The 13,942-nt window shown below is 39.2% G+C and overlaps 1 protein-coding gene across 1 annotated transcript; it reads left to right on the top strand.

The window, feature by feature from the left end:
* The first annotated feature begins 7,560 nt into the window (after positions 1 to 7,560).
* Positions 7,561 to 12,884, top strand: LOC146137596 (uncharacterized). Its single transcript, XM_083393599.1, has 4 exons — positions 7,561 to 7,934; positions 8,463 to 8,528; positions 8,714 to 8,794; positions 9,485 to 12,884. The coding sequence occupies exons 1-4, from the start codon at positions 7,895 to 7,897 to the stop codon at positions 12,175 to 12,177; spliced, it is 2,880 nt and encodes a 959-aa protein (XP_083249725.1). The 5' UTR covers positions 7,561 to 7,894; the 3' UTR covers positions 12,178 to 12,884.
* The last annotated feature ends 1,058 nt before the right edge of the window (positions 12,885 to 13,942 follow it).

The raw sequence follows: 13,942 nt of genomic DNA, 5'->3' as shown, positions 1-13,942 counted from the left end.
AGGTAAGCCTTGACAAAACATATAATAGACGTTAAAAAATGTGTTAATTATATAGCATTTAGCAATAACGTTGTTAAATTCAAGATCTTTAAAACTGTAAACACACACAAAAAAATTAATGCTTATATCATGTACTTTTAACCAACATACAATGCATATACCTTTAGAGTATAGCTTTTCATCAGCTTGAGCTATTTTCGATTTTTGAGTCTTCTTTCCTTTTTTACGATTGTCGATTTGTTCTTTCAAGTTTCCATTAGGTTCAGGTTTGTTTACAATCTAAAAATGTATATTATCAAAAAAACAATTGTAAAGTCAAAAAATAAAAATAGTGAACGATGTTAAATTAAACAATTATTGGCACCTTATCTGCATTCTTTGTGCGATATATTGCTGCAGAATCATCGTGAGAAACCGCTGATTTTCCCGAACTTCTTTTGTCGCTTCCATTTTTTAAAGAAACAGCTTCGTCACTGCTATTCCTAGGACGATAACCGAGCAAGCTTTGGCGAACAGCGGCAAACTTGACTTTCCTCTCGGCAGCTTTATCGCGTTTACGAAAAGGCTCCTTTGGGCTCCGAGGCTTTTCGGCGAGATCAACTGTGTTGCAATGCACCATGCAATTCGCCAAGTAGCCTTTCGGTGTTATTCCTTTTTCCATGAATTCCCGCCATTCGTCAAGCAACGGCGACTCCGTAACAACTCGCTCCACGCAGCGAATGCCGAGGGTCGGCTCTTCAACATCCGGAGACCAAGTCCAGGGATCCTGGAGGACTTCGGTCTTCCGATCCTGCTTCCTCTTGAAAGGATCGGGGATGACGTCAGACTTGCGCAGCTCGTTTTCTTCCAACCTCCAGACTTCGGTGACGCGCATTCCGCCCGTGTCTTCCAGCGGAAGCGCGATCAGGATTCCGGCGTCCAGAAGGTCCTCCGGACTGTTTCCCGCTCCGAGGAGAAACTTACGACGCTCGTCCAGCAGCATCATGCGTTGCCACAGGTAGTGGCTGACGTAGGTCGACTGAAACTTGTAAACTGCAAAAGAGAGGAAGAATTCTTAATTCGCAAACAAAATGCATATGTTTGAATAACGTTGAAGGTTTAACACGAACCTGAATTGCCAGAAACAGCAGTCAGGTGCTCCGTATTTGGCGGAGATTCCTGGAACGCAAAGTTATTGTGTAAGAAATTCACCACGGTTAATCAAATCTAGTTCACAAACAAACTTACCCTGGAAAGTGTGTGTTGCGCTAACCACGGATCTTGTACAATTTCGTCAACTGTCGGCCTTTCTTCTGAATTTCTTTCCAGCAAGCGATTTAGTAACTCTCTACAACCTGTTTGAAAATCATGTTAAATGGCAAATAAAGAAGAAATGTTCATTTTGTCATATTTTCTTACCAAGTGAGAGACGTTTACGAAAAGGCAGCGGTTGACCCTCGAAATCTGAAATCTTCTGGTAGATTTCGTCTGTAGTATTTCCGTCAAATGGCAAATACCCATTTGTCATTAAAAAAAGAATAACTCCCCTAAAAAAACAAATAGAGGTGAATAAAATAAATAATATCTTGTTCTTAACGTTTTCAAAACATTATATATTCATGTATCTGTATTAATTTAATGAATTTTTAAATTATCTAAACTTAAAACTACGTTTAGTACGTACATGCTCCACACATCAGCGTGAAATGGATTGTAAGGCGTTTCGTGTCTATTCGAAACCTCGGGAGCCACATAACCACGAGTACCGCAATTCGTAGTACAAAGTAAGTTTTGTCGACCACTAGGTTTGCTCGAGGCAGCAACGGAAAATCCAAGATCGCATATTTTCACTTGTCCGTCGCCTGTCACTAGTATGTTGTCCAGTTTCAAATCCCTATAAATAATACAACCAAACGGTACAAAACGAACCACACAAACCAGCGTTTTTAAATTCAAAAAACCAAAAAAAAATAATAACTTTTATGTCAAAAAAACAGCAGTGAAATCCTGAAATAATTTCTTAAATTAAGAAAAAAATAATTACGTGTTGCTGTATAAAAAAAGCATTCCCATGTGTTTATGTGCGGAAACAAAAATGAAGAAAATGCACAAATTATATATATATAGCTAAACTGATGAAATAGCCTATAAAATTATAAACACCTGCAGGGTAATGAAATAGCGTTATGCTTTATATCGGTTTTTACTAACAGTCTATAACTGTAAAAAAGTGCAACATTTGGCGCATAATAATAGTTAGAGGTTCTAGTTTGGCGTAGAATCAACGTCAAAGCGTAGAATCAATATCAAACCAAACAGAAGTGTAGGTTGCATATTTTACATTATTCGAATAAATATTAAATTATTATCAACATGGTGAAAGTGTTTTACCTGTGTGCGATGTTATTCGTGTGCAGTTGTTGGACGCCTTTGGCAATTTCCATGAAATATCGAGCGGCAAGTTGTTCGTCTAAATATCTCCTTCTCTTTGGATTTGTGCAAATGTGCTCCTTAAAAGTTTGCCGAAGGTCGCCTCTGGCCGCGAACTCCATCACCATAAATATTCGCTTGCTTGCAACGAACACATCCAACAGGTTCACCTGAAAACCAATGGGTTAGTTACAAACTACCAAAGTGTTGAGAAATTTGCTTTGGACTAAGTGCTGATTCAGACTGCTGAGTGCCTTAAGCAAATAATTAATTGTTCTGCGTCAATATCTGAAACCCCAAAGATTACAGGCCAAATATTGCGTAAATCGCTGGTGATACGCCCTTGCGCAATTCCAAAAGCGAATTAAACATAAACATGATTAAAAGTGCTAAGCATTCGGTAGAGCAGTCAACAATCTATGTCAAATAAGGCAGGGTAACTAATCGCTGAAAATGCTCAGAAAAAATGAACAGACGGCAACCTAACATTTTAGGAAGTGATATTTCCTCAAGCATGATCTGTCTGGATGATTCGACACACCCGCCGACTGGCGAGTGTAACTTTTAATTTATTTATCAACCCTTTTACCACAAAATTTTACGTGTAGGTTATACAGTTATACATACAATGTTTGGAAGTCCAAAACACTTGTTGCAGTTTCCTATTTCGCCCGGTAAGCATCTCCATAAAGCTGATATACAGTCGGCTCCGTTGTCCGCATAGCAGATCTTGATTGCAACCTGTGAAAAATAAACATTTAATTTTATATAGCTTTTTAGACAACATAGCAAATCCCAACATATTTTATTCATTCTAAAGTTTGGCGGAACACCAAATCTTCATGCTTTCTTAAAGTCACAATTAAGCTTCTTGTTTCGTGTGTTTTTTTCTAAAACTTTTGCCTAAAGGATGCGAGTAATTAACTAAATAAAGTCGATAAGTACTATAACTTCATTTGCATTGTACTTTTGGCCTAATAAACGTTAATTTCCGTTGAATACAACTGCAAATCGCAAACGCGCCAATGAAAGTAGCAGTTCAGGTTTTCTGATGTAATATTTAAATTATTTCAACGGATATTAACCCTAACTTATAGTAAGTAATGGCAAACAAGTTAAAAAAAATCAGCCCAGTTTTAAGGTTACGTCATAATGACTGGAATGCATTTCACGCTTGGCTTGAAGAAAATCACGTGATCGTTACCACGGCAATAAAAAGTTAAGTGCCAAAAAATGGAAGTTACTGAAAAAATTGTGATTTGTCAAAAAAAATGAATAGGTCTATAAAACTTTGTTTAAAAATCTGGTCTTTAAATCTTTGGCGTTAGGTTCCTCTAAAATGAAAATATTAACTATTTGCTTTCCTATTTTACTTATCTTATTTTGAAAGTACACCTATTTAAATTGAGTAGCCTAACCAGTCAAACTTACAAACTACACAATTAACATTTGCTAACCTTAAGTTGCTCATTTTTCTTCTTGACTAACATCAACTTCTCGGAGGATTTGATCTTCTTCTTAGTAGGACGGGCCAAAAATACTCTACCTGTGGCTCCACCTCCTAAGTATTTATCATCCACTTTGTACCCATGATCCGCACAAATTCTTCTTTCTTTGTGAAGAAGATACTCCTTTACCTGTAAATTCATTTTTATCGAACCAGATGCCACTGAAATACAGCAGAATCCTCAAAATCGCTTTCAATCTGATAATAATCGCTTTTGCAACAACTCTGTAAAACACGTCTTTCTATCTCCTCTCAAAGTTCTCATTCTAAACTTAAAAAAATCAGCCAAAACCAGCCATTGTGACTCTGTGATGTAACAAGCGGCATTTTGAAGTACAGTTTGGTATTAGGATTTTCCTAGCACTCAAATATATAAAGACATCTCAAATATTTTTACCTAAATACTTTGAACTTTGAAGTCGCATTTATATTTTAATTAATTTGTGTCTAATTTCACGTTATACTGACAGTTCAGCCTTTTTCAAGTGTATTTAGTGTTTCAGTCGGAAGTACAGGGATATCGGCCAATTGTTTGCACTAACCAATGAATTTCAGACTTCTGTTTTTAAAAATTGCACAGTTTTTTAAACGTATTAGTCAAAATCGCCTCCATAAAAAACGTGTGCTTTCTACTAGCAAATTTTAACGGTAAATACCAAGTGATTTTTGGCAATTAGCATACAGAGCTCGGATACACGGAAAGTTGCATAATTGAAGGATATGACACATTAAACTAAAACTAGAGAATGGCATTGGTTCAGAATGTTAAAGTTCCACAAAAAACATCCATTACCTACAACGCTTTACTCGCAACGTTGAAGCAGTGCAACACAAAGAAGGCATTGTGTATTCTTACAATAAATTCAGCCAAATAAACAGAAAATGTTTCCTAAAATGAAGGCTATTTCACTTAAAACGTTGTATTTGAATTAAGTGTCGTCTACTATACGCAATTCAATTGGCTTTATATGGGCAATAGGCATTGCAATGCATTACAGCAGGGGTGGGCAAACTGCGGCTCGCGAGCCGCATGCGGCTCTCCGGCATGTTTTTTGTGGCTCTTCTAGTTGAATCGTAATATTTCAAAAAATAAAGGTTACCAAGAGTACCGTTTGTAAACGTTTCTCAATTTTACTTTTCTTTATTTAGGCCAGCATTTCGTTTATGACGTACCACTAAACATAGAGTCCGACGAGTTAGTTAACAAAAGACTGATAGTAATAAATATTGTGCGTGTTATTTTGCTATTACTGTTTTTATAATGTTGGTTATTACCGTTTTGTTAGATTACAATTCTGTTATTATTGCGGCTGGCCTTTTTATTTGTGTTGAAATAATTTTGAGGCTCTTGACTGCTTGTATTTTCTGCAAATGGCTCTTCCATTGAATACATTTGCCCACGCCTGCATTACAGTATATAGTTTGCCAAAATACACTACGGATATAATATATGCGCTTCAAATTAACACAAGAAGGCAACTAACTCCCAATATAGTTTTGTTGTTTTTATAAAATTCCTCAAAAAAATTATAAAAACTTTAACCGATTAATCAACTGTAACTTGCCTTACCGCCAATTTTACGACATTTCAAATGCAGTGTTTATTTCGCTTACATTTGTTTTACGATGTCCCGTCAGCGTTCATTACAAAACACTTTATTTTCTACAGTGCACCCCTTTGCCAAAAATTCTAAAATTTACAACAGAGCAAGCGCTTTATAAAATGTTTAAAATACTAAAAAATAAAAATGGTTTTACGCAAGTTACGCTATTTTAGCGCGTAGCGTTGTAATATTTTGAAAGGTAGGTGATTTTTTTTCTCGGGGTGGGCCTATAGGTAATTTTTTAACGTGTGACAATTTTTGCAATGTAAATTTTACTGCTCGACAGTGTTCTAAACGAGTCATTTTTAAAAGGTTTCAGCCAAGTGATTTGAAAACAGCTTAGGTCTAAGTCATGTTGTTGGTGAAATAACTCAAGTTAAAGTCAAATATTTTTGAATAAACAGGTCAAGTCAATTTTAAGTCAAGTTCTTGTCAAATATTAAAATAAGTTAACTTGATCAATTACTAGAAACAATAACTCAACTACAAAATAACAAAAAAGCCCGAAATACTAGTTTAGTGAAGTCATTTAAAAACAGTGACTTAATTAAGTCATTACAACGTTGTTTTTCGATTCCAATAAAAGCGGTTAAAAAACAACTTTTAGCTGTCAAAGTCATGGTCGAAGCCACTCATGTTGAGGCCTGACTGCTCTTTTTAGCCCCAATTGATCACAACTGCATTTTTCCGTACATTTCTTTACAGCGTGGCGGGCTGGCAGTGTACCTTTTCGGGATTCCCCTTTTGCCTTTGTATTTACAACGTACTGCTTGGGTTACATCGGTCGTTCAACAATATTGCTTGTTCCTCTTTTTGACGTCGATAGCGTTCTGGCATATAGCTTCGTTACGCGTAGTGCAGTGTCGTTTGGGTTTAATATGGTGAAACACAGGTTCTGTTGAATTGTAGTTTAGATGTAAAGGTTGTGCTGGTCAGGAATATGGCAGTTAGACTCACTCGATAGCTTAACTCACTGTTTCCTAACCCATAAGTCGCCACCCAAACTTGGGTGGCCGTTTTGCTTGGTTGGGTGGCCGACTGCTGTAGTTCGCATGGTTTTTTTTTTATGGAGATTGGTTCTGAGAAATAAGCTCTCCAAAACCTGAGACACTTGCGGAAGCAATACCAAGACATGGATCATAATTATTAAATTTAAATTTATTAGTGCTAATTAAACTTATTGGTGTTTTGTTTACGGTTTACAAAAACTTCAATGCAGGATACTGTATAGTTGGCCAAAAAATTTGTTTTTGTCTGTGCTCAGCCAATAGTCTGTATCAGTGCTTTTCAACCTGTGGGATGGTACGCACTTGTGCGAATAAAAAAAATGTAATGCGGATGACTAACGTCGTGCGGATGAATGTACGGATGAGAATGGTGCATGTTATTATTTTTTAACAGTAATCAAATAAGCTGGTGCGCCCACTTATGCGTTACAGCTACAGTGATATAGTCTCGTAGTGGGTTATTGCAGCTTACGCTATCTAGTTGATATCGGTCAAGACTTAGGCACACGGTTTTGATACACAAACCCTTTCATTGTTATTTCACAAATAAAGCTAAAGGTTGCAAACTTACTGTGCTTGTTTCGTACGGATGGAAATTTTCCGAAATTAAAAAGTGCGGATGGAAATTTTAAAGGTTGAAAAGCACTGGTCTGTATGATTAAAGATAACCCAAGCAGTAAGACCACTTATCAAATTTGATTCACTCAGGGTTCACTAGGTTTTCTGTCTAGCCAGATTTTCTGAGTTTTTGTTAGGCTACTTTAATCAAGCCAAGAGTGGGACACAGCCTTAAAAAAATATTGATAAAATACAATAGTAGAAAACGTACTTTTTTGGATTTTTAACTATTTATTTGTAACTGAAGTCTATGCATCGACATTTATTTTGTAGAACCTAATTTTGGTGTAATTAAGGGCATACGGAAAGGAATGCTTACCAAAGGGTTAGCACCTCGGTTAGGAATGTCTTAGCAACAAATTAACGTCTGAAGTCTTGTCACTGTACATTCTTGTACAAAATTATAAATTTTTTCAACCCAGCACAAAGCTTGATATACAAGTAGTTGATGGTTTTACATTTGAATTTAAAGTTTTATAAAAATTAAAAACTTTTTTGATCCGAAAACCGGCAACACAATTTGATATATCTAAAAAAAAAATTTTCGAACCATTTAAAGCTATTTTGGGTTGTATTATGCTAACCAAACACACAAGCGAACATTGAATGCCAACATTGTCTGGACTGTACACCTATTCGATATGCAAATAATCTGATATAAAACATGTGACTGCAGACACTTTATGAAAAAAAATCGTACTAATTTTGAGTCACTTAACTAAAACTCATGTGACGCCACTACAATTGACATGGATAAAAAACAACTAAGAAGAAGTTCGAGAAACAAAGGTAACTTATTAGTTAGAAATTAGCAATTATAGCGTAATTGTAATACGGACAGGGTCAGTAGAATATAAGACGCTTAAGGCCTCCATTCGTGGCTTCCAATAGTTTTTTTTTAAATAGCTTAGAAAATCAAAGATCTTGGTTTGCCGCCTCACCAGACAATGACCCGTTTCACTTGAGAACAACAGTTCTTTTAAAAATTAAGTGTTTCATGACGTCACGTTATATCTATTTGATGCCGTCCCTCGAAAATTACCTCGCCTTTAAACTAAAATCATGGAAACGCACCTGGCAACATAAAAGTTACTTTATGTGTATTTATATCATAATCTTGGGATTTATTAGGATGTTGTTAAATTTTGTTGTTTTTTAAGCTAAAGTCGTTTTTGCAAATTGTTAATAAACAACTTTAAAGATGGCGATATTGTTCGAATTCATAGAAATCATTGATTTATTTTAAACATAGGACAAACTCAAACACTGGCTAAATCATAGTTAATCATTAACCTTCACGAAAACGATATTTTACAGCCAGCAGCTCGACTACAAAGAAGGTCAAAATTCCAAGCAGAAAATCAAAATGCGGCAATATAAATAGTGAGTTGAGTAGACAGCAGTTCAAAATTTGTTCAACAATGAAACTGTGTTTGATTGCGGTTTGGTTGCTATGTACCTGTTTTTGGTATTCCTTGGTAACACCCGGTCTCGCAATTGCTGAAATAATGTGACAACTGTAAATGGAGATTGTAAACTTCGATAATACTGTGCATGGCTATTTGCAGAACGCGTGAACGGTGATAGCTGTCAACAACATGTCGTCATTAAAAACAGCAACATATTAAATTCTACTATTGGAAGACAAGGTAAGGCTGTATACTACAAGTTACGCCTCATTTTCGAGCGGCTGTTGGTTGTATGATGTAGACTGTAACATCACTAGCTAATAGACACGAGAAACTTCGTCCTTTATAAACCAAAGTTTAATAGTTTACAAACTAGTGATACCAAGATTAGAATTAAATTTGATTTAAATTGAAAATTATCAGCATTTAAAGTTGAAATTTAGGCTGGCATTTTAACCATCTAAGTTTGCACTACAATCTTAACTTGGGTACACTATTCATGTATCTGTAATGTAGCTTAAAAATGAATTTGAAAGCTAAAAGGATTGAGTATATAGACATCTAAACATCAACTGATGATAATACAAGTGATTATGGTAATATGATGTCGATACTCGACCCTTTTGACTTTGACATTCATTTTGAACGTTCAAATTACAGAAAAACACCCAAAATATAGTTTCACTATAAAAACAAATTGAGACGGTTAGAGACTGCGTTTTAGCAGTTATGATTTAACTTCATATCACAATTTATAGATATCCAGACCACAACAGTGCAGCTTGATATTCCTATGCGATTGTAAAAGCGAAACATATACTGCGTATTTAGTGTTATGTCTTTAAAGTTTAAACCGTAACATATTTGTCCATACGCCAAAAGAATGTATTTAGAATACAAATGTCTGCAACTCAACTTTTTTTCTCTTAGGAATCATGGAAGGACCAGATGCCAAAAAGCCCAAACTCGATCCGCGTCCAGTCGACAACACGTTGACAGCCAGACCAAACTTTATTTCGACTGTTAAATACAAAGAAATAGCGGACGTGGCAAGGAAAGAAACGGTATGCATACTACACGTGCACGGTTTTCCCGGGACTGGCAAATCGGAAATAATCAGAACGGTCGCCTCCGAATTCCCTTACACAAGTGCTGGTAGCAGTGCCGGTCTTTATGCCAAATGGCACGTGCAGTGCGACGACAACAACCACGACATCGAAACCGAGCTGGTAAACATGTTGATTGCCCTAAAAGAAAACAATATTCTACTTTGTGATTACCGCAGCGTCGAAAACGAGCTGAAACGTGGAAAAACCAAGCCGTTAATGACTATGTTGAGTGGTCTCGCCATCCCAATCCTGATACTTATAGAGGATCCGCAAAAGTCGGTACGGCAAGAGATGTTGAGTGACTTGTTGACTCAAGTCAACGGCCTCAATGTTGGCGAGCCTTCTTGCAAGTTTCACCTTTATCTTACCTCAAGGAAAAACTCGGTGTCAATGCCGAGCGCCCAACTCAAACAGGGACTTCGTTGCTACAAAAGCTTTCAAGTGGACGGATTCACAGACGAAGAAGGACTTGAGATGCTCTTCGGAGGCGACAACGAACCGGAAAGAGAGGAGCGGGAAGCTGGACTGAAGATAATAGAGCTGAACAGCCGCTCGCCTCTCGGCTTGGTTGCAGTAAAGGCAAACTGCGTCAACTCGCGCAGCACCTACACCGAATACTTGGAGTTTCTGCGCGACAATCGGCTCGAAGCTGAGGTGCAGGAGATGGAGGCGCATCACTTAAGAGAGGAATACGGCGGCAACTTCATGCATCTCTTCCGATCGATCGTCCTTCTGCTGCAATCAAAGCCGGAAGACGACGAGATTTACCAGCAGATCTGGCGCGTTGTAAACGTGTTGAGCTTCTTTCACCACGGCCAGCTGCCCCAGCTGTTGGTTGCTAGGGTCGCCCAACAACAGCGCACCAAGTTCAGGGATGACGTCAGGCGAACGGCTACGCTAAACAAGGCGTCGTCGGGCAACGTCATCACACACCTGGAAAACTATGGAATATGTAAGATCGACGGATCGGGATACTTGCGCACCACAGTCACTTTCCACGAGGTTGTGTTCCGCGCTGTCCGCGTTATGCTCAAACTCAACGACAAAGAGCAAAGTGACCATTACACAGAACAGCTGAAAACGGCGCTTTATTCCCTCAGCGGCATCGTACACAAGGACCTTAGGAAATCACAAGACAACATTTTCATGAATAAGATCTCCAGCCAGATTGAAACGTTGCTGCCGCACCTGAAAAAGAGCTTCGATCTTTCTGGCACCCACGGAACCCTGTCTTCCGAGCAGTTTGTCATACAAATGTGCACGTGCCATCTGCTCGAGGTGTTAGGAATCGTGAAGAGCCTCGGCGTCTTTTCATCGAAATCTTTCGCGGAAGAGTGCCTTACCTCGGCGGCGACGCTCATTTTGGACATGGTCAACTCTCTGGTGAAAGATAAGGGCATCGAAGCCGCAAAAGTCTTCACTCCAAGCGATAACCCGGACGAAACAGCACGGGACATCGTCAGTAATTGCACCAAAGCGGGCGAAACCTTATTTCGCGAGCTTCCCGAAGGAACGATAGACAACTACATGGCGCTGGTGCTGCAAATGAAGTCGACCGAAATCGATTTCCTCCAATCGCGGGCCGCCAACAGCGACCACGCCCTTTTCTCGAGTGCCAAAGAGGCGAGCGAAACCCGCGTGGGCCTTACTTCGTCGCTTATGTGCGGATTCAGGGGGTGTCAGGGCGCTTTCCTGGATCGCAAGTCTCACTGTAGCATGTTCTTCGCTGAGCGCCTCTCGTCCATCCTACACACGTTCGGGCGCGTGCTGCTCTACTACAACGTACCTGTGACCGCCGCAATGCGCCGCAAGTACGAGTGGTACTCTAAGTTGGCGCACGCCGTCGCCCTGGAGTCAGGCAAGAACACCGAGCTGAGAATCCTGTTTGAGCGTTTGACCACCATCAGCTTGGTACCGATCATGCTGAAGGCGCTCAACGGTCGCCCGAGCGAGGAAAAGAAGGCGACTCTAACCGAGGCCAAATCCTTGCTGCAGCGACTGATGGAGTCAGGCGAAGACGAGAAGGTCGATTTCTACGAACACGGCCATGTCAAGGAGACAGAGGGCGCCGTCTATGACCGAATGATCCTCCGCCGCTTTCTGATCCGCGTGAACACTAAGCTTATGGCTTTGGAGGGGCGGCCAGACCCGGAGTCCGTCGCTCAGGGGGACAAAGTGCACGACCAACTCTATCGACTTGCCAGCGACAATATTGCTTGGATTATGGCGCCCAAGTGCCTTGTGTATTGTGGCAAGTATCTGGCCTGCAAGGGCAAGTACCAAGACGCCGCGAAATGTTTCGTTGAAGCCCTGGAGGCTGGAATTGCCCAGTCGACCAACTTGTACGCCTGGGCTTGCTACAACTACACCAGAGCGGTGGTGAGTGGGAATCTGGATGAACACTTTGGGGCGGCAAAGAGTCGTTGCAAAGAAGTTCTTGAAAAAGAAGAAGAAACTGATGCTGACCTCGTCGAGAAAATTAAAGTTTGTTTACGCCAGCTGCCGGAACGTTAGTAGTTTAGCAAGTCTTAAATCAAAAATGATACACATCATGAACTTTAACTATGAAGCGTAATGTTTTTCGTCTTTTTAGTAAATTAGGCTGTTTCTAATTTACTTACTTCAAAAAAATCACATATAATATATTATGTAATTTCTTTCTCGCTTGGCCACCTGTATTTTGTTAAGTGCTGGATAATTTTCCCTAACTTTGGACTCTCAAAATTACTCATGTAAAAAATGCCGATGTATCTTCACATGTAAAAATATGTACAAAAAATTAAATCGAATTGGAGCCTATGTCCTATGCCAATTGTTTGTAACGGTACTCGTCCCATACTCGAGTGGCATCCCATTTTCTTCGTTACATTTCACACAAGCGCACCGCTAGTAAAAGAACACGACAACCACGCGTGAACGCGCGCGCGCACACACACACACACACACACACGCACGCCGCGCGCGCATATGCAAGCCCTTTATTGGACGACGATTTGAAGTACAGAAGAGCGCCAAGCGTAAACCACAAATCAGTTCATCTTTCTGTGGGCATATTTAGGCTGCTCTTAGCTTTTAGCCAACCTAATGAAAATATATGTTTTTTAGACTGAGACATTTAATCATTTGTGTGCTGTTGTTACCAGATCATTGATTTGCATTCAATCGATTGTGAGTTCTAGGTTATCTTTTTTGAAGAAAATAAATTTGTGCTGGTTTTGGCAGGGATGAGTCGTGACGAGGTAAGTGATTGCAGTGTGGCCCTGGGGCCTGATTGATATTTCGCGCAAAAAGACGAGACCGAATTTTGTTTTTGCGTTTGCAGTCCAATTCACTGCATTCTGACGCTTAGACTGCCTGTAAGTAGTTCACACAGAGACCGTTTATTGCATGTAAACTGAGTTTGCAAATAGCACATTGTTTATACATGAAGTGTTGACATTGTGTTTTAATGTTTTAATCACTGTTATGCAGTTACACAGTGCTATTTGCAAACTCAAAAAAAAAAGTTTGTTGTGATGTGTTTTACAGAGAGTCTGTAAAGTTTTAAACATCCGTCTTTATATAACCTGTTGCTACCTGGTATAGTATTAGTCAAGAAATAGCTCTTCTGGTAAATTTCTTACTACCAGTTCGATGTCATACACCATGAAAAAAGCGACTTGAAAAGATCGCGCAATAAGTTGGTTAACAATTAAAATTACCAGAAGAGCTATTGTATTACCAACTTTTTTAGAGATTGGTGTTGCTAGGGCAAGTCAGGCTCCTGGGAGACGTGGACAGGTGGTTGCTTAAGTCTTCCCACACGCTCCTAATTCTAACTCCATAAGATCGAGCCTGTAATAATAATTAATCCGCCATTATACAACTTCTTGAATTTTAAACAAAGTCACCTCACTAAGGTGATATTGCTCGGGAAAAGAGCTTTTTGAACTCACAGAAGATCAAAAATCTCTTCGCGTGCTACTTTGAAAGCCCTCGTTCACCACTAGTGCGCCACACATTGGGAGTCACTGTTTTTAAGCCACCAGCTGGCCCGACCTGGTTTTTGCCAACAACATGACAGGTCTGATACCAAAAACCGTAAAGAACTAGGTGTTTTGTTTTAAACTCTTAAAGAGTCTCACATGGTCTGCATTTCCAATAAAACTAGCTGGACTAAAGACGACTTTGAATAACTTCCGACAGCTGGGACAAGCAGGGTTGCCAGTTAGGATTTTTTAAAGCCAAATTTGAAAATTTAGGCTTTTTTCAACCTTTTTGGATTTCATTTAAAAAAACA

The sequence above is a fragment of the Ascidiella aspersa genome, chromosome 7, assembly GCF_963924565.1.
Source record: "Ascidiella aspersa chromosome 7, kaAscAspe10.2, whole genome shotgun sequence".
NCBI lineage: Eukaryota > Metazoa > Chordata > Ascidiacea > Phlebobranchia > Ascidiidae > Ascidiella > Ascidiella aspersa.
Note: the sequence above shows the minus strand (reverse complement) of the source record. Positions and strands in the feature narration are given on the sequence as shown.

Bases quoted from the DNA above. Each gene is read 5' to 3' on its own strand.
- LOC146137596 (XM_083393599.1), top strand. From the start codon at position 7,895: ATGGATAAAAAACAACTAAGAAGAAGTTCGAGAAACAAAG. The intron at 7,935-8,462 runs GTAACTTATTAG...GATATTTTACAG, and splicing joins AAGAAGTTCGAGAAACAAAG to CCAGCAGCTCGACTACAAAG. The intron at 8,529-8,713 runs GTGAGTTGAGTA...GGCTATTTGCAG, and splicing joins AAAATGCGGCAATATAAATA to AACGCGTGAACGGTGATAGC.